The sequence below is a fragment of the Tribolium castaneum genome, chromosome 1 (genome assembly GCF_031307605.1).
Source record: "Tribolium castaneum strain GA2 chromosome 1, icTriCast1.1, whole genome shotgun sequence".
NCBI lineage: Eukaryota > Metazoa > Arthropoda > Insecta > Coleoptera > Tenebrionidae > Tribolium > Tribolium castaneum.
The window spans coordinates 6,986,276-7,009,382 of NC_087394.1; the positions used below are offsets into that span (position 1 = coordinate 6,986,276).

Consider the following 23,107-nt stretch of genomic DNA (forward strand, 5'->3'; position numbering starts at 1 on the left):
TTTTACTGCATTTTTGGATTACTCGAGTTATTTTAAGGTAATTTTCATAAGCTTTCCCTATAATTAAATTTAGCCATTTACGAAATATTTAGGGTTTTTTGAAAATTTTTGGATTTGCACTTCAAAAACCGGTAACTCTGTCGTTTTTTGAAATTTTGAAATTCTTTTCGGCTTATTTTAAGGAGAAGAGTTAGATCTTGTATTCGTTGTTTTCAAGTTTCTGAAAAAAAAAATTAACAAACCCCAAATTTTTAAGAACTCAAAATTTTTATTTCACCTAAATGGTATTAACATATGCTCAATTGTTCAACGGTTGTACAAACTTTTTGTTGGCATTGAGACCGTTTTTACAAACGTTGCCATGGAAACGTGAGTAAAATATACAGGGTGTCGAGCTTCACCATGGGGATCTCAATTATTATAAGAGATACGAGGTCGCTTAAATTAGGACAAAGTTTTTTATGCTGAACAATTATCTGAAAGAAAATTTGATGTGCCATTTTTAGTTATTGAATTATTGGAAAAAAAGGTCTTTATTTTTTCAAGCAAAAACCAAAAGAACTAGTTTTTTTTAACTAGGACTTTCTTCAGGCACATTTTTGCAAGGAATCTAAATCTGTCATCGCATTTTCCAAGCCATTCTTGATGTCGGAGTTACAACACTCAACTTTGGTTTTTCTTGCGGAAGCCATATTCGCTTTTTGTATTTTTTAACAGTGTTTTTATTCCGGATTACAACGATGTATCACTTGATACGATCGATTCTTACATGCTGATCAAAATGGAGAAAAAAACATTTTCGCAAAGAGTGCTTTAGAAAAAACGCCAACAATTTTATTTTTTAATTGAATTTAAATCTAGAAGGTTCACTTTTCCGCCAAGCTTACTTATTTAAACTGTCGAAATTTAGTGTGTTAAACAAAATTTTTGGCGTTTTTTTCCAAAGCACTCTTTGCATGAACGCTTTTTTTAAATTTTAATCAGCATGTAAGTTTCGATCATGTCATGTGATACATCGTTGTAATCAGAAACAAAAAGACTTTTCAAAAATACAAGTATCAATATGGCGCTCATAAGAAAAAACAAAATTGAGTGTTGTAACTATGACATCAAGAATGCTATGGAAATGCGATGACATATTTAGATTTCTAGTAAAAAAGTACCTGAAGAACATCCTTCTTAAAAACGTCTAGTTCTTTTAGTTTACGATTAAAGAAATAAAGAAGCAAACTATAAATTTATATAATTTTTTTTTTCAATAATTCAAAAATCAAAAATGACACTTCAAATTTTCTTTCAGATAATTGTTCAACATAAAAATGCCCAACTTTGTCCTAATTTAACTAACCTCGTATCTCTAACTAGTAACTGAGATCTTCATGATGAGGCTCGAAAATCGGACACCCTGTATATAAAAAATCAGATATAAATTCAATTAATTTATTTTGTTTTAATGAAAAGAAAGGAAAATTTTGAACAGAACTTATCGTTTATTCAATAGAAAATGTTTCTTTGTCATACTGTGCAAAAACATCTGTTGCTAGTAAGGAATTTCCAACAATGAAAGGAATTTCCAAAGAAAATCAATATAACTTGAAAATTATCACAGATAGGTATAAGGATGTTAATACAGATCGTTGCAGAATTGAATTTTCTTACACCTAGTGAAATAAAAATTGAGGTATTCTATTAAAAAATGACTTATAGCTTGTAGAAGTTGTCCAAAAATAACGTTAAACAAAATTAATAAAAACAAATATTCTTCTTACAGGAAAAATAAACATATAAAATAAATAACAAATTTCTTTAAGATTTTGGAGTTTGTAAACTTTTTACCAGTTTTAAAAACACTTATGGAAAGATATAGGCTTTCTCTTTTAATTGTCCAAATACGATTTCTAAAACTCAAAAAACTGCAGAATTACCGATTTTTGAAGTGAAAGATACAAATCCAAAAATTTTCAAAAAACCTTAAATATTTCAAAAACGGCTAAATCTAGGTATAGGGAAAGCTGATAAAAATCCCCTTGAAACAACTCGAGAAATCCAAAAATTCTATAAAAAACATCTTTCCAGTATAACCAAAAGTGCCGCCATGTTGAAAATACAGTGTGACCCAAGAGTGCCTAATCGGCCGTTTTCATTATCCGACAGATCGACTTAAAGTCCAAAAACCAAATTTTTTTTTATTATCCATAGGGTGATATAATATATAATATTATTATTATACAGGGTGCTCAAAAACTGGCGCACCAACTCAGTGGTACGTTATTGAGAAGCAAGTGCAGATTACGGGAAAAATGTTGAAAAAATTCCTAAAGTCATATTTAAAAAAATCTGGAGCTACAAACTTATTGTGTTAACTTCTTTAGCTTTCATTATTTTTTTATATTTTTATGTTTCATACCAGGTAATCGTTCCGTAACAAAACGATGAATAATTATTTTCAAATTTACTATCAGATTTTAGCAGTTTTTTTAATTTAAAAAAATTAAAATTCATCCAAAAAATCACAATGTGTAGATGTGCCAACACTGGGAATTATTTCCTAGGAAACCGTTTCAAAAATAATTTATTTTTATTGTTGCTCAAATTCTATTGCGATCATGACTGTTAGACAACGTTGCCACATATCATTTATTTAAAATCCGTAATTTATCAATAACTTTAATACAAAGAATTTTTTTACTATTTTTACCTTTATATGTAACCACTTTTCTACCACACACCATTGAGTTGGTGCGCCAGTTTTTGAGCACGCTGTATATTATAGTGTAGAGAACCAAGGTTATATTTTTTAATGGAACACCCTATATATTTTTGTATAATTAGATTCTACGCAAAAAAATAACACTACATAAACTATAATGAGTCTATCTCTTTTTCTTTCAGAATTATTCAACTTTTCGTTATAAGAAGAACCAATTTTTGAAAAATCACTGCAAAGTCGCTAATGAATATTTTCCGATAAATTTGCAACAGAGAAACTTAGAATACCTTGTAGTTTTAACTGTTAGTCAACTTTTAATTACAATAATCAGATAATATACAGGGTATTCCAAAACGCATTACATTATTTTTCCGCTAGAATACAATTATGCAAAAATATATAGTGTTCCATTAAAAAAAATATAACTTTGGTTCACCACCCTGTTTAGTTTAGTTTAGTATTCTTTAAGTTGATCTATCAAATAGTAAAAAAGTTAAATACAGATTACACCCCCCTGGGACACGATGTATTTTCATTCAGTAAATCATTATCAGAACTTTTAATACTTCTAATGTTGGTTTAGACAGAACACCCTGTATATTACCTAACAATCGCCAACTAAAAGAATCAATATCGCACCCCTTTATTACCCGCACAATTTGTTAAATTCGACTCGAAACGTCGATAAGTTGTAAAAGATTAGGTACAGTCTGATCTGACATTGATCACCCAATTAATGGCCTTTAACCCGTAATGAAAACATAAAACACCGTCACTTAACTATCCCATAATCATTTCGTTTTCTTCTTCATTTTTACCAAGTCGCGTTCCTCTCATTTTTTTTATTTAGACTTAAAGAGAAGATAAAATTGAAATAAAGGTGTGTCGACACAATTGATTATGAATTTATGCATCACTGCCTAGCCAATTATCCCTCAAACAAAAATCAGTCAAATGTTATATTCATAATGTATACGAGAGGAGAGAATAGCGTCCCGGAACCTGGAATATGGCGCATTGCAGATAACAAGAGCTGAGGACAAAACAATCAGTTTTCGATAAAATATTGCCAAGTGCAAATAATCCAAGTGTGTAATCACATTCGATCAAATTTTCCCTGCTGTAAAAGCTCCGAGCTTTAATCTGCACGCTAGCTTATCGTAATAGTTTTACGTCAGAGAGTGTGATGACAATCTTATCTTTCAGGTTTTCAGGTCGATGAGGTTGCTTGACCCAGCTGAAAAACCTCCTAGCTGCTTAATTAAACGACACAAGGATAGCGAATTTAGCACATCACAATTTTTGTTGCTTGTAATTTAGATTTCACGTTCATTATTTTGACAACTGGTCGATATTTGTTACTCGTTAACAATGGCGTGCGTGTCCTGAAAACATAAGCAACACCGTTGGGAGAAAGTGCTCTGTAACTTGGTTTAAGTTAACAATTCGCACGTACAAAATCAATTTCGGTAACTACTTGGTTCAATTCTTGAGACAAAGACAATGCAACAAACAAGAGGGTGAAAAGTGTCTAGAACAAATGAGCTCAGTATTACAACGAACAAACCGTTTTTGGGATAATAGTGAGCTTTTGTTCCAATCTTGTTGGGATTCAAACTATTGTTATTCCTTTCTGATATTTCAAAAATAACGCGAAAAGTATGATCAATAATTGCCATAATAATTACCAGACTTATTAGACTTAATTTCGTCATCAGGAGGTGAATTATCAAGTCATTTATTTCACTAATTTTCACTTTTAATCAATACAACCGAAATTAACTCACAAAAAAACCAAATATATTTAACTCTAACACTTAATAGTTATTTCATAAACTAATTTGTTTACTAGGCGATTAATCACAAGTCTGCAACGAAACCCTTCTTGTTTTCTACCATCACGTACATACAGGGTGACCCACGGGTATAAAATCGATCTATAACTTTTTTACTATTTGAAATATTGCAATGCCGTTTTCACTATCCGATGGATCCACTTTAAGTCCACAAACTAAACATATTTTTATTATACACAGGGTGTTGTATACAGAGTGGTGAACCAAAGTTAATTTTTTTATACTTTTGTATAATTAAATTCTACAAAAAAAATAATGTAACTTTATATAAACTATTATGAGTCTATCTCTTTTCGATTCGGAATTATTTAACTTTTCGTTATAAAAAAGTCCAATGTTTGAAAAATTACTGCAAAGTCTTCTATGAATATTTTCCGGCAAATTTGCAACAGAAAAACTTAGAATAATCTGTAGTTTTAGCAATAGTCGACTTTTACTTGAAACACGCAAGCATTATACATGGTGTGCCAAAAAGCAAAAAGTTCGAAATATCCTTTAAAGTGATCAAAGAAATTTTCATTTTTTATTTATTTTATTAATAATACTTAAAGAGTGAAATTCATTTATGTATCATGTAATAATTAGATTACCATTGCAGTAAGTCACAATTGGTACATATCACAAAATAAATTACTATTTGACTTATCAGATACTAGGCTAGTAAATTTTCTTGTACTAGAATAAATTTTTTTGGAAAATCTTGAAAAATATTTTAAATTTGCTTTGCAAACCCCGTATCATTAGAAAGCTTATAAAAAATGCAAGCAATACACGAAAAAAATACATGGTGTTCCATTAAAAAAATAGTTATTCACCTTTTTTCGTTTTGGTACACCCTGTACATTATCTGCGTGTTTCAAGTAAAAGTCGACTATTTGCTAAAATTGCAAAGAATTCTAAGTTTTTCTGTAGCAAATTTGTCGGAAAATATTCATAAGTGGCTCCTCAGTGATTTTTCAAAAATTGGAAATTTAATTACGAAACGAAAAGAGATAGACCCATAATAATTTATATAAAGTTACATAATTTTTTGCGTAGAATCCAATTATACAAAAATATATATCGTTCGATTTAAAAAAAATATTATAAAGTTGAGTATATAATAAAATATAATATAATTTAGATAAAACCACCAACTTGATAATTTTTAGTACCTAAAAGCAAGTAAAATCAACGATTTAAAAAAAAATTATACCAAAATGTTTTGTTATTAAATTTCTTGGTCTGGGAGAAAGCACTCTAGATAACTACACTGCTCAACAATTGAAGTGGATATTGAGAGAAATTCTAAATTTTGGTAATTCGTTGTATATTAAATAACAAAAAATAATTACAAAAAATAAATTTATACTCGTTCACACTCAAAATTAAAAACTGAAGAAAATTGTCCGTAAAAAACCAGCACTAGAAGTAAAACACAAAATCGAATAAAATGTAACGAAACTTAAAAGTTCTCAAATTTAAATTTTACATCATCCCTACAAAAACCTTGTACCGTGTAGGACCTCTCCGGGCTGTTAGCAGGGCTCTTACTCAATTGGAGAGACTCATTATCAAATTGTTCATAAAATCTTGAGGTATCACTTCCCAAATTCCTTGCAATGCATTAGCCAGCTCTTGTAAAGTGCCAGGAGACTGCTGGAGCTGGTTTAAATGCCTAGACATTTCGGCCCAAACATGTTCGATGCAGTTCATGTCAGGCGAACAGGGTGGCCACTCCATTCGTGTAATGCCATGGTGTCCTATGCGCTCATTCACAAATCTGGCGCGACGAGGGCGGGCATTATCGTCAATAAATACGAATCGTTTGCCTATTGCACCAAAAAATGACACAATTATCGGCTCTATCACTCTGTCTCGATAGCGGACAGCAGTCATTGTTTTATTAATTAAGACCAATAGGTCTGTGCGGCCATTAAAACATATGCCTCCCCATACGCAAACTAACCCGCCACTAAAAAGAGTGGTTGGATTTTCATTATACCGTTGTTCTCTTAGCCAAAATGCTAAAAAGTGTGGAAGGAAAGAGGACAACGGTACAATGCAAATGTGATGGCTTCAACCACTCTTTTTGGTGGCGGATCAGTGTGCGTGTGGGGAGGCATATGTTTTAATGGCCGCACAGACCTATTGGTCTTGATTAATGAAGCAATGACTGCTGAGCGTTCTCGAGATAGAGTAATAGAGCCGATAATTGTACAATTTTTTGGTGCAATAGGCGAAAGATTCGTCTTTATTGATGATAATGCTCGCCCTCATCGCGCCAGAATTTTGAATAAGCGCATAGAACATCATGGCATTAGACGAATGGAGTGGCCACCCTGTTCACCTGACATGAACTGCATTGAACATGTTTGGACCGAAATGTCTAGGTGTTTAAACCAGCTCCAGCAGCCTCTTGAAACGTTACAAGAACTGGCTAATGGATTGTAAGAAATTTGGGATCGATATCACAAGATTTTATTAATAATTTAATAATGAGTCTCTTCAATCGAGTAAAAGCCCTGCTAAGAGCTAGGGGAGGACCTACACGGTACTAGGTTTTTGTAGGGACGGTGTAAAATTTGACTTTGAGAACTTTTAAGTTTCGTTAGGTTTTATTCATTTTTTGTTTTACTTCTAGTTCTGGTTTTTCACGGACAATTTTTTTCAGTTTTTAATTTTGAGTGTGAACGAGTATAAATTTATTTATTGTGACTGTTTTTTGTTATTGAATATACAACGAATTAACAAAATTTTGAATTTCTCTCAATATCCACTTCAATTGTTGAGCAGTGTACATTTCGTTTATATGAGTGTCTGTAAGTGTAAATAATTGTCAGTAGCTTCAATGATAGGATAGCTGAGTATCCAATAACTAAAACTAGTAATACATTAGTAAAATTACGTTTATGACTCGTAAGTCTGGTCGTAAATTATCTTCTTCCTGCGTTTTAGAATACAAAAGCAGTAAATCTTATCCTACACGTAATTACAGTGAAAAAAGTTTAAAACAACACTGCATTTTTTCCATGGGAAAACAATTTATGTATACTATATTTCTTATTAATAAATGCAATGCATGCAAAACGAAATTTCCGTATTTTTTTAAATTAAATTTAATTATAAATAATTATAAATATAATTATATAAATTAATCAAAATTTTATGGGTGTTATTTACAACCAAAAATCTTAAACGAGGTTTTGTGCAACAAATAGGTAAAAAAATTGTAAAATTAAGTTTGAAAGATATTTACATAACAATATTATAAAACAAACATTATATCAACCGTTTGAAATGTCCTGATTCAATATTTATTTATTTCAATATTAAATTAAATAGGTTAAATTGCCATTTTATATTTTTCCTGCATTACAATATTATAGACTAATTAATTCTCTATCGTTTAAGCTATTAATTTCTTTTTTAATCAACTAAAAATATTAATTTTTGCCCTGACCTAAAATACTTGGGACACCCTGTATATTTGTTTCTTTGTTGATTATCTGTACCTATTATCAATATTCAAATATTACCAACGATTTTCCATCGTTTATTATGTAATTACGTTGGCAAACATTAAATAATAAATTCGAAAGTCTGAAAAGTCAAATTTTAACGTTGCTGGCAAATTTTTTGACATTTTTTGAAAATTTATTGTCAACTGTTTTCCCGATTTCAGTAGTTAAATCAATCATTTTTACTTAATTTTTGATCAAAATCCCAAATTTGGGGTTAAATTGCTACGTAAATCGTAGTTAATAAAACTCAGTTAACAGCCACAATAAAAAATTTAATAATTTATTGAAAGACCATTAAATTCGATGTTACTTAGAATGTGATAATTGTTATGGTTTTGCCGACATAATTTCACATTCTAAACTAATACGACTTTACGAGCCATTTTGATTCTATTATAAAAGCGATCCCCAATATGCACATAATTTTTATATTTCTGCTAATAAATATTCCCTTCTACCTTTTTTTTTGTTTAAAATTCCACCAATAATATTTCTAATCAGTGGCCAGTGACCGAAATTAAGTTGGCAAAATTGATCAGAAATTTTATTAAAAGAATTTTAATATACTGAGTGTTTATAAAAGATTGTCACAGTTTTGACAATTGATTTTTATAAACGAATGCAGAATGGAAATGTAAAGGAAAGATTAGTAACAAAAAATGTATTTTGTGTTGCAGACCTTTAAGCAGAAATAAACAGTAAACCCAATTATTTAACTGTTTTTGTGACATTATTAAAATAAAAGAAACATGTAATTGCATTGAATGACACGTTTAACAACAAAACATGCTTAAAACGTTAAATAAACCTATAATTTAGAAACAAGATACATTGGCATTACAAATCAATACACCTTTGATAAACGCGTCGCCCTCTATTGAAACCCGAAAAAATATTCCTACATTGCCGACCGAGCGATTTTGCCGAAACAAACTGAAAATACTAAACAAAAATAGAATAATTTTTACTGCCACTTAATTAGCAAATTGTTACACTTGTGCACTAATTAAAGCTCGACAAAATGCGCAAAAAAATACGAAACTCACCCAAAAAAGTGCCCCCCATTGCTCCATTTCCGCGTTGTTTCACGTTTTTTTCTTCTTTTCGCAGTCTTCTTGTACACAAAACTTATCATTTTAAATGCTATACACATTGTCCAAGAAATGACAAAACATTGGTACAAATACAACAGTTAACCTAAATGTAGAGCTAATGACATTTACACATGATACAAAATAAATCGTTGAGGCAGTGAGAACAAAGCCACAGGAGCCACACTTTTTGAAAACTATTAAAACTATTTTTTTTTTTGGAAAAACTTCAGCTGCAATTTGAAAATCAATTGTAAATAAAAATACTGGCTAGAAAAAACATTCACAACTTGGAAAAAATCGCAAAACTCACATTATACAGTAACAAATAAATAAACTAAAGTTGCATGAATTTTTATTTGCCTTCTCATTGAATTGTTTTCATCACAACCACTGAAGCAATTACCCGACTAACGCCATGTTTACGCCAACTCCATTGCGTTTGCGTGGTTTTGTTTTGGCACAGCCAATGCGCCAAAATTAAAATAAATCTGTCTCGAATAAAACGCTACGTGTTTCGTATTTCGGTTAAAAAGGGCCAAAAAAATAGAGCGCCAATAGAACAGAACCAAATTGCTTGTCTTTTGTAGTTTTGTTTGCGCAACTAATCCGCTTAAGCACTAAACCAAGCCAATAATTAGTTTAATAGTGGAGTTAGTTAACCCGGTTTAGCCATACCTTCGAATAAATATAGTTTCTTGGGAATACTATACCGTACTATTTAATTAGATAAACGGGTCCAACGTTATATTTAAATTTATCTGCCCGAAATATGCATTGGAGACTTATTTTTAAAAACCAATAATTAATTGTTGCGAAAACATTGCGAGTTAATTTTTTTAATGGCATGTGTGTGTACTTTTACGTTGTAAAGTCCGTGACAAGAATACCTACATCGGCTATTGAATATAGTCAGCTACATTGATTAATTTATCATTAAGGGTTTGCTCATGCGTCATAAGTCGTGAGGTTTATTTATAATCGTATACTTTTTCTATGTAAATGAATAACAGCCAATAATAACCACTGCGGATTACGACATTTTTATATCAACGCTTGTAATGATTGCTTTCAAGTTTTGGACGGGAACTGAAACGCCCACCGCTCAAAAGTAGGATAATGCGATTCGGAGGTCGCAAAAACAGCACTTTATTCCGAAACCATAATAATTGTGAATAAAAAAATATTTTTTATTTTCTGATAATAAAATATTATGTTTTACTTCTTTTAAATAGAAGCTTTTTCTAAAAAACTTGTTTTATATTTTTTTATTTATTACTTTTGAGTCTTTACTTATTCTAAACGTCTTTTTCTTTGAGATTAAGTTTCGCCGTATTATTGTAACACCATTATTTTGCTGATTTGTCCAAACTTGTTTAGTGGTATGTGATAAAAAACAGCTTTTAATCTCTTTAGGGGGTATTTAACCACATAGGATTACATTGCCACGCAGATTAAGTAAGTATGCAAAATTTCAATTTATTGGGACAACGGGAACCCTTTCAAATTTGGCTCCAAAAATATGAAACAGACAGACAGACAACAAAGCAAGTTAAATAGAGCATTTTGTATTTTTTTTACTTTTACAGTTTTTATAATTTAACTGAAACACCCTGTATACAAATGCCGTTTTTTCTTTAGCTTAGTATTTGTCGGCACAATTGTTTTTTCAAATATTGTGGGATATTACGAGTGAAGGTTGGTATACAAAACTGAAATGACGTCCTCCATTTTATCTGTAGCCATTTTTAATAAAAGGGGGTGTTAGTGGTCTTCAAACAGGTGGGAAAAGTAGAAACATAAAGGAAAAGATTCAACTAAAGTAAGTATAAACTGAAAAAGCAAAAAAGAATCTTTAAAAAGTCTCTAAAACAACCTTTGGGCCCAATTTCTCGTAACATATTTAACGGAGAGATAAATTTAAACCCCAGTTAAAACATCGCAACGCCAATCAGGTACGCGCTAAGTAATTTAACTGACGTTTAATCATACAAGAAATCGGGTCCTAAATTAAAAGGTTCTTTGTAGGAATGTTAGCCTTAGTCTTCTTCAAAAGGATGGTGAAAATGAAAAAAAAAAGTTTATCGAAAAGAGCTAAAGATGAAAAATTTAAAAATGCTAAAAATGAATCTTTAAAATCAAGGATTGTTTGAGAAAAAATTTATAAATTAAGGACAAGAATAATATAAAAATCTAAAAAATAATGGACAATAATTTGCACTATAAAACTTTATAAATTATGTATTCTGTTTTTTACAAAATTACATTTATTCTGTGTGTACTTATTTCTGAAAAGTAGAACAAATACAGGATGTTTCACACAACTTTACAAGCCCTGCGCCTAATGTACGCAACAAAATATATAAAAATCACAAAAGACTAGATACAAAAAATATACATTTAATTATGTAATTTTTGGCAATAGTTGTCAAACTTATCACTGTTTTATTAACATAATCATAAAATACTGTTTTTCAGAAACAATTTTCATGTGTTCTATTAAGAGGCGGAATGAATATGATTCTAATCTATCTAATCTAACTCAATCACCAACTAACTAAAAACGTTCCAGTTTTTTGAAGGGGTGAACAAACTAAAGAAGACCATCCAATTTATCAAAATTTAGAATCGAGTTTGTGTAGGAATATGTATTGTTGATTGCATTTTATAAGCGCAGGCCTCATAAAATTACGTGGAACACCCTGTGTACCTAACAGGTTTGCAATTTTAGGTCGCAAAATTTTCAATAAAATACATACGTAAATATTACATCATTTTTTCTTTTTTATGTTTTCTCAAAAAAGCTATTTCTAATTAAACAGAAATTCTAAAAAATGAATTAAAAACATTTTGTACAGTTTTAGCACAAAATGATAATTTGACTTAAAAAACCTTTAGCCTTTAGTCAGTTTTTTCAGTCGCATCTTTATTCTGTTTATCACTTAAATGTAGAATAATGCGCTTTCAGGTCGCAACATTTACAATGAAATACACGAACATATTAAGTTATTTCTATTAGTATAGTTGTTATATCACCACTAAAACAACTACTTCTTAATGTATTAAGCAACAAATTATAAAAAATTATTATTATTATCAATTATTATCCAAATTTTTATTTGTTTATTGTAGGATTTTATATTTCATAAGTCAAGAATTGTTCATAAGAAAAAAGTTTTATTTAAAAAAAAAGAACAAAAGCAATGAAGAAAACAAAATAAATATTTACAAATAATAACAATTTGCTATAAAAAATTTGACGATTATCCAGTTTTTTTTACAAAATCGCATTTATTGTACTCAGCACTGAAAAGTCGAATAATGCATGTTTTTGCCGCAAAATTAAATGCGAAGATTTTTTTCCATCAGATTTTCATTGTTCACCTTTCTAATTAAACAAAAATGTTGTAATGAAAAGCTTTAAAAACAGTTATTCTTCTTACCACTCGTTATGTGCTTTCATGTTGCAAAATTTACAATAAAATATGAATATTTTTTTATCAGTATTTATCCACCTCTTTTTAATTAAACAAATTGTGAAAAAAAATAAACGGAAGAAGATTTTGCCAGTTGTTTACTTGTAGTTTTTTTAAGACATGGATTGTTTTAAAGCGATAAGAAGAAAGCTAACGTGAGTCACATTTTTCGAAACCAGTTTTTTTTGAAAACTTTTTAGTTGCAATTCGAAAGTCTATTGTAAATAAAAATTTTTGCTACAGGAAACATTTTCATCTTAGAAAATATCTCAAAACGTAAACTTTTTTTTTTTTTAAATTAATACACGACATTTTGTAGGTACTCTTTTATACCAAACCATAAACATAAATTCGCTAGAAGTGATGATAAGATACTCGGATCCAATTATTTTTTCTTAAACAACAAAATTTTCACCACTCATTGTAAAAACAATAAAATAAAAGCTGTAAAATTATTAGTTTTTTATTTTCCGTAACATCGATCAGGAAGAAAACTTAAGCGATTTAATCAAATCAACATTCAGCAAAGACTATGAAATGTATATCTGAAATCGACAAGTTTATGGCTAGTTTATTTTTAGAAAAAAATATATAAAAATTTTATAGTGTTTAAATAAAGTGGAGACATTAATTCTTCAATTTTTAACTCAAGAAATTGTAACAGCAGATATCAAAAATCAGTCGTGACTAAAACATCAGCAAACTTTTTTTCTATTTTCTATTACCCACTTTGAATAAGATAATGCAAAATTTCAAAAGCATAATATTATACAATTGTGTGTAAGAAATGCCACACCTCAGAACAATCGATGAATACAATAATTAAAGGTCAATGTTTCAATTATGTGTGGACTAGAAAATTCACCTTATTTTAATCCTATAGAACAAAGTTGAGTGGGTAACAAAAGTGTGCTTCGAATTTTTATGTGCACTAATTTAATTAAACGTTTAATTGCCACTCGTTTTGTAAACATATAAATTCGTGCGTAAGATTATATTTTATAATTACAATAAAACTCGTTTTTTAACCAGAAACAATAATTCCAGATTTGACTGGATTTGTATTTTTTTTAAAATTACAAAAAATTCACGACTGAATAGATACATTGTGCCGACTTTGTTTTTAACATTTTGATTAAATTATAAATCAAACATTAGGTACGAGTATACTTACTATAGTGATACTGATACGTGTAAATATTATTTTTGTTTGCATATACGTAAAAAAATACTACATTACAGCTGACTTACGCTGTATACTATTTCACTCTATTTTTACGTAATTCAATAAGAATTTTTCTATTCGCAAATTTTATACAATCTCGTACAAAATGAAAAATTTTAAATAAAGAAATAAATTTCAGTTTTTCCATAACAGAACACTCTTCAATAAGTATCTTCTATTGAATTCAAAATTTCTGTTTGTTAAAATATTTAAAATCTATTTTACGAATTTTTGCTCGAAAGACTTATTAAAACACTCGAAAAAAAAACAATTGTAACGTAATTTTTGAATTACTGGGTGATTATTTTCGGGGCCTTCATTAGAAACTTTTTAACTAATATAGCTTTAAAATTTTGTCTAAAATCCAAATCTGAGATCAAATAAACTATTTTCAAAATGGCTGAACTTTCGGAACTACAAAAAATTGACTCCAAGTTTGAAATTTTAAATAGTAACCACCCTGTTTATTGCATATTTGAATTCACCTTTACAAGTTACAATAGTTTTTGACATATGTCAATTTTTTTGTTTAAAATTTTCATTTGCAAGGGTTTATCTAAAATATCATAGCCCTTGAACCCTTTGCGATAAGTAAATAATTTTTTGCGTTCGATAACCAAAGGTTTCAAGAGTTTTTTAAAATTTTCGAAATTGTCAACCGTCAAAATTCATGGCTAGTATGATTTTTTCAAAATGGTTTTCAAAAAACTGCTATAACTTAGTTTTTTCAAATGGAACGACCCTATTTTCTTAACGGCAATTGAAAGAATCGATATTTACGGTGACTTATCAACACGTCCTATACCTATCTCTTACAGTTTTTGAGAGAAATCACAAAAAACCGATTTTACTTCGTAATTTTTATAGTTAATCAAGTAGACTTTGCAAAATAGTTAACAATTGTCAAACTTCAATATTTTTTAGTTTTTAGCTGCTTCATTATCAAATAGGCAGTAAAACTTTTAACATTTAATTATGATTTATTATAACTTAGTGAATTATGTAAAGTAACTCAGTCAGTCTCGCATCTAATTTTGAACTTTCTGAATGCAAATGTGAACAAATCGAACATTTTTTTTTTGATTAATAGCACAATTTTATTGTATTTTTCAAAAGTTTACTTGATTAAAAATGAAAGTAATGAGCTAAAATTCATTTTTTTGTGATTATTTCAAAAACTGTAAGAGATAGACATAGAAGATGTTAATAAAAGTCTGCATAAAAATTGATGTTTTTTTGATTGTCATTAAAAAAACAGGGTCATTCTATTTGAAAAAACTGTTTTATAATAATTTTTTAATAATCATTTTCAAAAAATCATAATAGCCTTGCAATTTGACAATTGACAGTCCTAAAAATTTTAGAAGACTCTTCGAACCTTTGGTTATCAAATGCAAAAAAATATTCACCTATTGTAAACGATTCACGAGCAGTGATATTTTAAATAAACCCTCGCAAATAAAAAATTGTAGAAAAAAATTGACATACGTCAAACACTGACAGATAGGTACTAACAACTAGAGTAAATTTTACTCAGTTTCAAGAGACCAATTAAAAAATGCAATAAAAATAGGTGGTTACTATTTAAAACTTTAAAGGTGGGCGCCAATTTCTCGTAGTTCCAAAAATTCAGCCATTTTGAAAATAATTTAGTTGAAATCAGACTGATCAATTTGGATCGTATACAAAATTTTAAAACTCTCGCTATATAAGAAGTTAAAAAGTTTCTAATGTAGGCCCTAAAAGAATCAACCTGTATGTGAGTGAGAATTTTGACTCACGAGTGCGCTTGCGCATGAGTGGGACACCACTCACGAGCTTTATAGTGGCATTTTGATCACGTGTGAAATACGACGTTTTATCTTACAGGTGCTATGTAAAAAAAATCCAAGAAATTCAAGTAAATATCCTCCTATAACGTTGGGATAGTTTTATGTATCAGTTTTTGTAGTGAACTGTGTTGCAATAGTTATGAAATAAACAGTCTCATTGTTTTCCCTAATTACCTCACTTGTTTTACTCACTTGTGAGTAAAACTGAGAGCTTTATCTCTCTTTATCACCAAAAACAATGTTATAATGTACCTAAAAAACTGCATCCGTAAGAGCGTAAGATAAAAATTATTTTAGGACATTTAAGGATCAACAATGGCTTTTTTAAATTCTCTGGGGCAGCCTGTATATACAAAACATGCTTCTTCTGGGTTTTGAAATGAGCGCTTTTATTTAGTGCTTTTCTTTCCGTTAGGTTCGCGTTCAAGCGACGCTGGTGCTTTTCATTGTTGCGTTAATGGCGCCGATTGGTGTTGTGTTTGTCTAAATCCGGTATCGGTGTTATTTTAATTAAAAAATCGTTGCTTCACTAATTTTAAGACCAAAAGTGTGAATTCAAGCTAAACCGGGCACGAAATACTTTACTAAACAAGTGTCCCGCATTCGGGTATGGCAATGACTTCTTCACAAGTAAAAGCACAACAGAATAACATGGCCGGTAGCGGATGGCCCCGCAGAAACAGTCAAAATTCCACCACAGCTGTGGCCCCCACGTCCACGTTCGAGAACAAATATTCAGTCACCTCCCCAGCGATAAACAGGATAATTAATTTGTAGGTTTGGGGCTGGTTTTTTTGGTGTGCTTTTCTAATTCTTTTGTAGGTATCCTCTTACGAACTATATCTTCGGTACGAAGGAGCCCCTTTTCGAAAAGGATCCAAGTGTTCCGGCGAGGTTTCAACGAATGAGGGATGAATTTGAAAGGATAGGGATGAGGAGAAGTGTTGAGGGTGTTTTGCTTGTTCACGAACATGGTTTACCACATGTTTTATTGTTGCAATTGGGGACGACGTTTTTTAAGTTGCCTGGGGGTGAATTAAATCCAGGGGAAGATGAAGTGGAAGGGCTCAAAAGACTCTTGACAGAGGTATGTAATGTGCAATTAGTGTTCTGTAAAGGAGGCTTACGTCGAAAATGGGAAAAAATAGCAATTTTTGTACTTGTTTATACCAAATTGTAGCAAATTACTTATGTTATGGCTTTATTTATTAATGTATAGCAGGTAAGACAAAGATTTTTATAACTAGTATGTAAAAAGGTATTCAATGTTATTATTTATTGTAATTTATTATTAACAGATAACGTGGTAAAATTTAAACTTGTGTGTCAAGCAGGTAGGTTATGTTTTTGTTTGACGTTTGTTGACGAACGGTTGTCATAATTTATGATGTATTTGGCTAAAGGGTGGCTGTGTCTGGTTTCTTTTTCAAGTTGGACAAACTGTACAAAATTTCATTTCTTGTGGATGAAATTAGGACAGTATGATGTGTGTTCAATTACTCCAGTCAAAAGTTAAGAAAAATAATTTTTTGTAGTAATGCAAAGTGATCCAAAATGACTATTTCAGTTGGCAAATCTGAAATTTATTTTTAGAAGTTACCACTGGAGTACAATTCTTCTGTGACTTCTTCTTAACAACAATTAAACAATCTGGTTATTAATTTTATCTCTGAGTTGCTATTGTAAAAAAAATGTTATCTAAGTCCGTGATTTAAATGATATCGAGTGATGGTTTTGAGTTTTTGTAATGGTATATTTTGGTTTTCTTTGATTCAAAATGGTGTTGAACATTAAAATAAAGTTTAACAAACGACATTATTCTTGTTTTTTTAAGCGTTTTAACAATTATTTCATCAAAAATAAGTTTACTAAATTCTAACTATAACTAATACTTACTCCTTTTTGCGATAAGAATGTAGTGAGATTTCGTCAAGTTTAGTGAAAAACTCTCCAAATTTTATCAAAAAAGAAATGTTTTTACTTTTTTCTTGTGTTTAAACATGTTTTTTCAACTTGGATCGAGATTATTTTGCTAAATTTACACTGAAAACGTTCCACGTTTTTGACCAAAATGGTCAAAAAATGATAAAATTAGGCCGACAATGACTTTAGGTGTTCTTTTTTTGCATATTAGCCAGTGGTTTTAGCAGGTATTGTATTAAAAACGCAAATATTTCTCAAAATTGTGTCGAAAATAAACAGAAAAACTACGAAATTATGTCAAAGAGTTGTATTGTTTTTGTTTTTTTTGAGCTACACACTTTTTTTTCAAAAATAAAAGGGTAGTTCTGTTTTCTTCGAACGGTTTTGAGCCAAATCTGTTTAGAAATCGTAGATTACAATAGACAGTGACATTATTGTTGTTTTTTTTTTAACGTTTTAATACATTTTTAAACCAAAGCCGTAATTATTTCGCACGATTTTGCTAAAAAATAAGCTCAAAATTTACCAGGTTTTATTGGAAAATGTTATTTTTCATTAGTCAGACGTTTGAGCACGTTATTGAGTTAAAAATGTAGCTTATTTCGCAAAGTTTTGCTAAACCGGAAAAATCTGTAAATTAGATCGAATATGATACCATTTTTTGCAAGTTTTAAATTGAAAACGCTCTTTTTTCGCAAAATTTTATCAAAAATTAATATAAAAATTACCATATTAAGTCAATAATTGCGTATTTTTTTAATTTTTCAAGTTTTTATGCACACTTTTTTATCAATTAATATCATTTTATTTTTGAACGTTTGAACGCGTTCTGAATTGACTTTCTTTTGCAAAATTTTAACATGAATAAATCAGAAAATTTGCATATTGTCTTTAATTATTTTGCGTAATATCGTGAAATATTAGTTAATTTTTTGTCGGCCCTTTTAGCTGTTTTTTTTTCAACCAGGAACAAAGTTTTTTGCAATTTTTTTTTAATAATAATTTCTCGAAAACTATCAAATTACATCGGAAATGTTATTTTTATTCCTTTTTTCGACCGTTTAAAGACAAACCGAAAACGCAAAATTTGATCGAAGGTAAGTTGAGAAATCACAAATCATTTTTGAGCTGAAGTTTTTTTCGCTTTTTTTTCGAGGTTATGCTTTATTAAACATACGAGTAAAATCCTCAAATAAAATGAAATTATTCTGCTTTCTTCGAACGTTTAACACGTTTTTTTTCAGCAACGAACAGTTATTTTACGTGATTTGCGCCAATAAACTAAACACAAAAATATGTTTGAAAATTCTGTTATTTCTTTGTAATTTGCGAACATTTTTAATGACATGTTTATGAAAATGGTAACTTTTTCTATTCAAATAACTAAATGAATGTACTAGGTGATACTAGCGTTAAACCTGACTTATAAACTCACTTTATTTGCTCATCTCTATTAAGGGAGAACTAATTTGCTATAATTTTTATAGGTATTGTCGAAATAAACTTACTTTTAGCTTATTAATTTTGCTTTGCAACCTCATCGCGGATATTATGATACCCAGATTGTAATGTCTGTTAAATATTGTAAGACTTTTTCATTATTAGCAGTGTGTAATTGGTAAATTTTTAGGAAGATTATGTAACATATCTTGTTCAATAAGAAATTATAACAGTTGTAATACATAATATAAAACCAACACGTTTTTTGTTTTGCACTTTTGCATGGTTGTTTATTTTTTTATAGTTTTATTTTTACAACACTGCAAAGGGCGCTGTATATTTGTATTCTATCAATACTTCGCCATAATCTTGCATAACTTGTGTGAATAAATGGTCTTTTTTTTAACTGATTTTTGTATGTGTTACATGTAATACTAAGTTTCTATGCACATTTTTTCTTTTTTTATTATTACGTACAATGTTGTAAAATTTGAAAGAATAATCCTGAATGCTATCTATTACCACCAATGTTTATAGTGGTAACTGATAATATTGGTAATGTAATCCGAGTCTCAACATTTAATCCTTTCATTGTTGAATTGTTTTGAATTTTTTAATTAAGAAAACTGCGAAAACAAATAATTCATTATTATATATACAAAAATAGATACATACGGTCACGTGTGATAACGCAAAATGTGTTACCAATGTAGTTATAATACGTCGATAAATGTAATTTTTAAGAAAATAATTGTAGTATTACATTACATTGTGATAAGAAAAAACTTGTATTGAATTCACATGTACTTAATATTGTTACGTTCTGTCAAAATTAGAACCAAATTTAATAATACGTTCAGATTTTGTAAATTGTTTAGCAAATTGTAACATCAATATCACGCATATCAGGTGAACAGAAAGTATGGAAAAAGCGATTTTTTTGCAATTATTTGCTTTTTGGAACAACTAATTGATTAATAATATATACGAGGATAAATTGAAAAGTCTCCGGCCTAGCCTAGATAGGATGCAAATTTGGCAGATTTTATTATGGCATTATATTCTTTCATATTTTATTAGTCGTGCCTTGGAATATCAAAAACATCGGTCAAATAATAATTATTTGCCAGTTGTTTGAATTCGATGTAGTTTGGTGTTTGTGCGCAATGGAGCAAACTGAGATTCGTGCAGTGATCAAATATTTTTTTATTAAAGGGCTATCCTCAAAGGATATAAAATCTGAACTGGACAATACATTGGGCGACTCTTCTCCTTCTTACACGACAATTAAAACTTGGGTCGCGGACTTTAAACGTGGTCGTAAAAGCACGGAAGATGCACCACGTTCAGGACGACCAAAAACCGCTACGTGCAAAGAAATTGTAGAAAAAGTCCATAAAATTGTCTTGAATGATCGCCGGTCAAAATTGGTAGAGATAGCAGAAGCTGTGGGCATTTCAACGGAGCGGGTACATTACATCCTAACTGAAGTGTTGGATATGAGAAAGTTATCTGCGCGATGGGTGCCGCGACTGCTCACACCAGAGCAAAAATTGATTAGAAAAATGATTTCTGAGGAGTGTTTGGCCCGCTTACAACACAATCCGGTGGATTTTTTACGAAGATTTATAACTGTAGATGAGACGTGGATTCACCATTATTCACCCGAAACCAAACAGCAGTCTAAACAATGGACTGCAAAGGGGGAACCCGTTCCGAAGAAAGCGAAAACACTTCGGTCGGCCGGAAAAGTCAGTATTGGGATGCTAAGGGTATTCTTTTCATAGATTATTTGGAAAAAGGAAAAACAATCAACGGCCCATATTATGCTTCCCTGCTGGACCAGCTAAAACAAAAAATCCAAGAAAAACGCCCTAGCTAGGCCGGAGACTTTTCAATTTATCCTCGTACTACAAAAATTTAATATTTTTGATGGATAATTTTCTTTTTTTTTTAAACAATAAATTCTGTAAATATATACAGTCCGTACTTTGTTTTTCACCAATTAGTATTTTCTGAAGGCAAATATGGTTAAAAATGCTAGTTCCATACTTTTTATTCGCTCTGTATAATTATCAAATGACTTAAACGTTACTATTTCTATAAATGAGTATTTATTTTGGCTAGTTGGTTTTAATTACAAATTACTGATGGTGCCACAATAAATGCTCATTAAAAAAACGTGTAATTATTTAAAGGATTGTATAAAAAATAATCGTGTCTTGTAGTAGTTTTTTCTTGTTATTAATTGTACGATTTATCTTTGCAATGAATCTCGTTCAAGTTCTGGAAGGGAGCCGTACTTTTTATGGTGAGTTGTTCCAGACCCTCGGCAGATTGGATGGTGTGAAGCAAGATTGGTTAGTGGAAGACATCATCGGTAACTGGTGGAGGCCAAACTTTGAACCACCTCAGTATCCATATATTCCACCTCATATTACGAAACCTAAGGAACATAAGAGGCTTTTTTTGGTTCAACTGCAAGAAAAGGGTATTGTATGATTAGCAAAGAAGATTGTATTTTTGTATAGTCCAATTAAAAAAATCAAACACTTGCTTTTGATTTTTTTAGTAACTGCATGCCAGTTTAACGGATGCAGTTTAGCGATAAAACTTTTATTTTACTGTAGTTCCATATTTTATATTTCTTTTACCTATTTTCTTTTCTTTTAATCCCTTATGTTTTGTGTTTAAAATTTCATACAAAATATATTACACAATTATAAGCAAAATATGCGATAGATAAATCTCGAATTTAACTCTATTCTAGCGACACTTACTGTAAAAAATATGAATACAAATAGCTTGTACACTTTCCGAATGTTTGCTGAATTCTGAAACCTCTATTTATACGTAGTGATGCGATATCAACTGATCTGTGATATTTAATTTAGGAGCAATATCCAATTGTAAAGAAACCATTTATTTTATTACTTTTCTTAACTCGCTTTCGATTTTTTTATTCGGACATTGTTTTTTATGGAGATTAATTTTTTTGTCTAACAACAGCTTATTGTGATTGTAGGTGTTTTCACAATTTTAATAATTAAAACTGTATAATATGGTACCCATCACATAATTGAGACAAGAAATGTTTTAAAACAACTGTTTATTACGGAGGATTTCTAACTGTCTGAAATTTTTCCCAATATTTATTACAAATGTCAAATAGTCTGTTTTTTAAGAAACTTAAAAATGGCACACATTTGACATTTGTAATTTTTTTATTTATATTTTGTTGTTAAAGCGATGTACAGTTTAAAATTTTGATAACAGATCAACCAATCAATTTGTGTGAAAATCACGGAGGACTAAAATTATTTAATTTTCTATAAAAAAAAAAACTAATAAATTAGTCCTCCGCGGTTAATTTGTTCAAAAACAAGCAGTTGAAAAAAACACTATTGGGAATATAAATTGCTTGACTGAAACAGTTGTGTTTCAAAACGAGCTTAATTCTGTAAAATGTGATATTGTTTATGTTTATTTTTAAGTCTGAATGCATGGCTGTACACATGTGATGTATTATTCAATTGAAAAGTTAACATGAATTTTACGTTTTGTGTAGCTTTTTTCTTTCCTTCAATTTTCACCAACGACTCGTTACATCTGCTTATTTTTCACATATTTTACAGCACTTTTTGCCGTTCCGAAAAACTACAAATTGGTAGCCGCACCTCTCTTTGAGCTTTATGACAATTCACAAGGTTATGGGCCGATAATCTCGTCATTACCGCAAGCCCTGTGCAGGTATTTAATCACTAGTGTAATAATTACGTGTTTTATTGACGTGTTTTATTTTTTCCAGATTCCAGTTTATTTATATGTGAACAAACGAAGGTGTTCGTGAATGTAAGCATTTTTTACGTGTTAGCAGTGTGTGTGAGTATGTTGTTTCAGGTATGCAATAGGAGGATAAGGAACAAAAATTGATAAGAAAATTAGTGTTTCTTTTGTAATTTATAAACTACGTTTACTTTTAAGGATAGTGTTTCAAGTGTTACTAAAAGAAAATGATTTTTCTGTTCCGAGTAAATTGATTTAGTACCGT

The 23,107-nt window shown here is 30.0% G+C and overlaps 3 protein-coding genes across 4 annotated transcripts in view; 1 reads left to right on the forward strand and 2 right to left on the reverse strand.

Annotated features, from left to right (window-relative positions):
- The window catches only part of LOC657920 (uncharacterized protein), a 59,710-nt gene extending 50,313 nt beyond the window's left edge, over positions 1 to 9,397 (reverse strand). Inside the window, exon 1 of the mRNA XM_015984605.2 lies at positions 9,116 to 9,397. The gene's annotated coding sequence lies outside the window, so the exon portion shown is untranslated. The remainder of the gene's footprint in view (positions 1 to 9,115) is intronic.
- Nca (Neurocalcin) overlaps positions 1 to 9,626 on the reverse strand; it is a 73,163-nt gene extending 63,537 nt beyond the window's left edge. The window contains exon 1 of one of the 2 annotated variants that reach the window (XM_008201564.3): positions 9,474 to 9,626. The gene's annotated coding sequence lies outside the window, so the exon portion shown is untranslated. The remainder of the gene's footprint in view (positions 1 to 9,473) is intronic. The other variant, XM_964275.4, reaches the window with a different exon arrangement.
- Positions 9,627 to 16,102: 6,476 nt separating this feature from the next.
- Positions 16,103 to 23,105, forward strand: Cpsf5 (Cleavage and polyadenylation specific factor 5). The gene is made up of 6 exons (XM_964416.4): positions 16,103 to 16,466; positions 16,516 to 16,780; positions 21,382 to 21,547; positions 22,692 to 22,806; positions 22,865 to 22,908; positions 22,957 to 23,105. The coding sequence occupies exons 1-5, from the start codon at positions 16,303 to 16,305 to the stop codon at positions 22,884 to 22,886; spliced, it is 732 nt and encodes a 243-aa protein (XP_969509.2). The 5' UTR covers positions 16,103 to 16,302; the 3' UTR covers positions 22,887 to 22,908; positions 22,957 to 23,105.
- The last annotated feature ends 2 nt before the right edge of the window (positions 23,106 to 23,107 follow it).

Excerpts from the sequence above, each read along its gene's own strand:
- Cpsf5 (XM_964416.4), top strand. The coding sequence starts at position 16,303 with ATGGCAATGACTTCTTCACAAGTAAAAGCACAACAGAATAACATGGCC. Across the intron at positions 21,548-22,691 it reads GGTTCAACTGCAAGAAAAGG|CACTTTTTGCCGTTCCGAAA; the intron begins GTATTGTATGAT and ends CATATTTTACAG. Across the intron at positions 22,807-22,864 it reads TTACCGCAAGCCCTGTGCAG|ATTCCAGTTTATTTATATGT; the intron begins GTATTTAATCAC and ends TATTTTTTCCAG.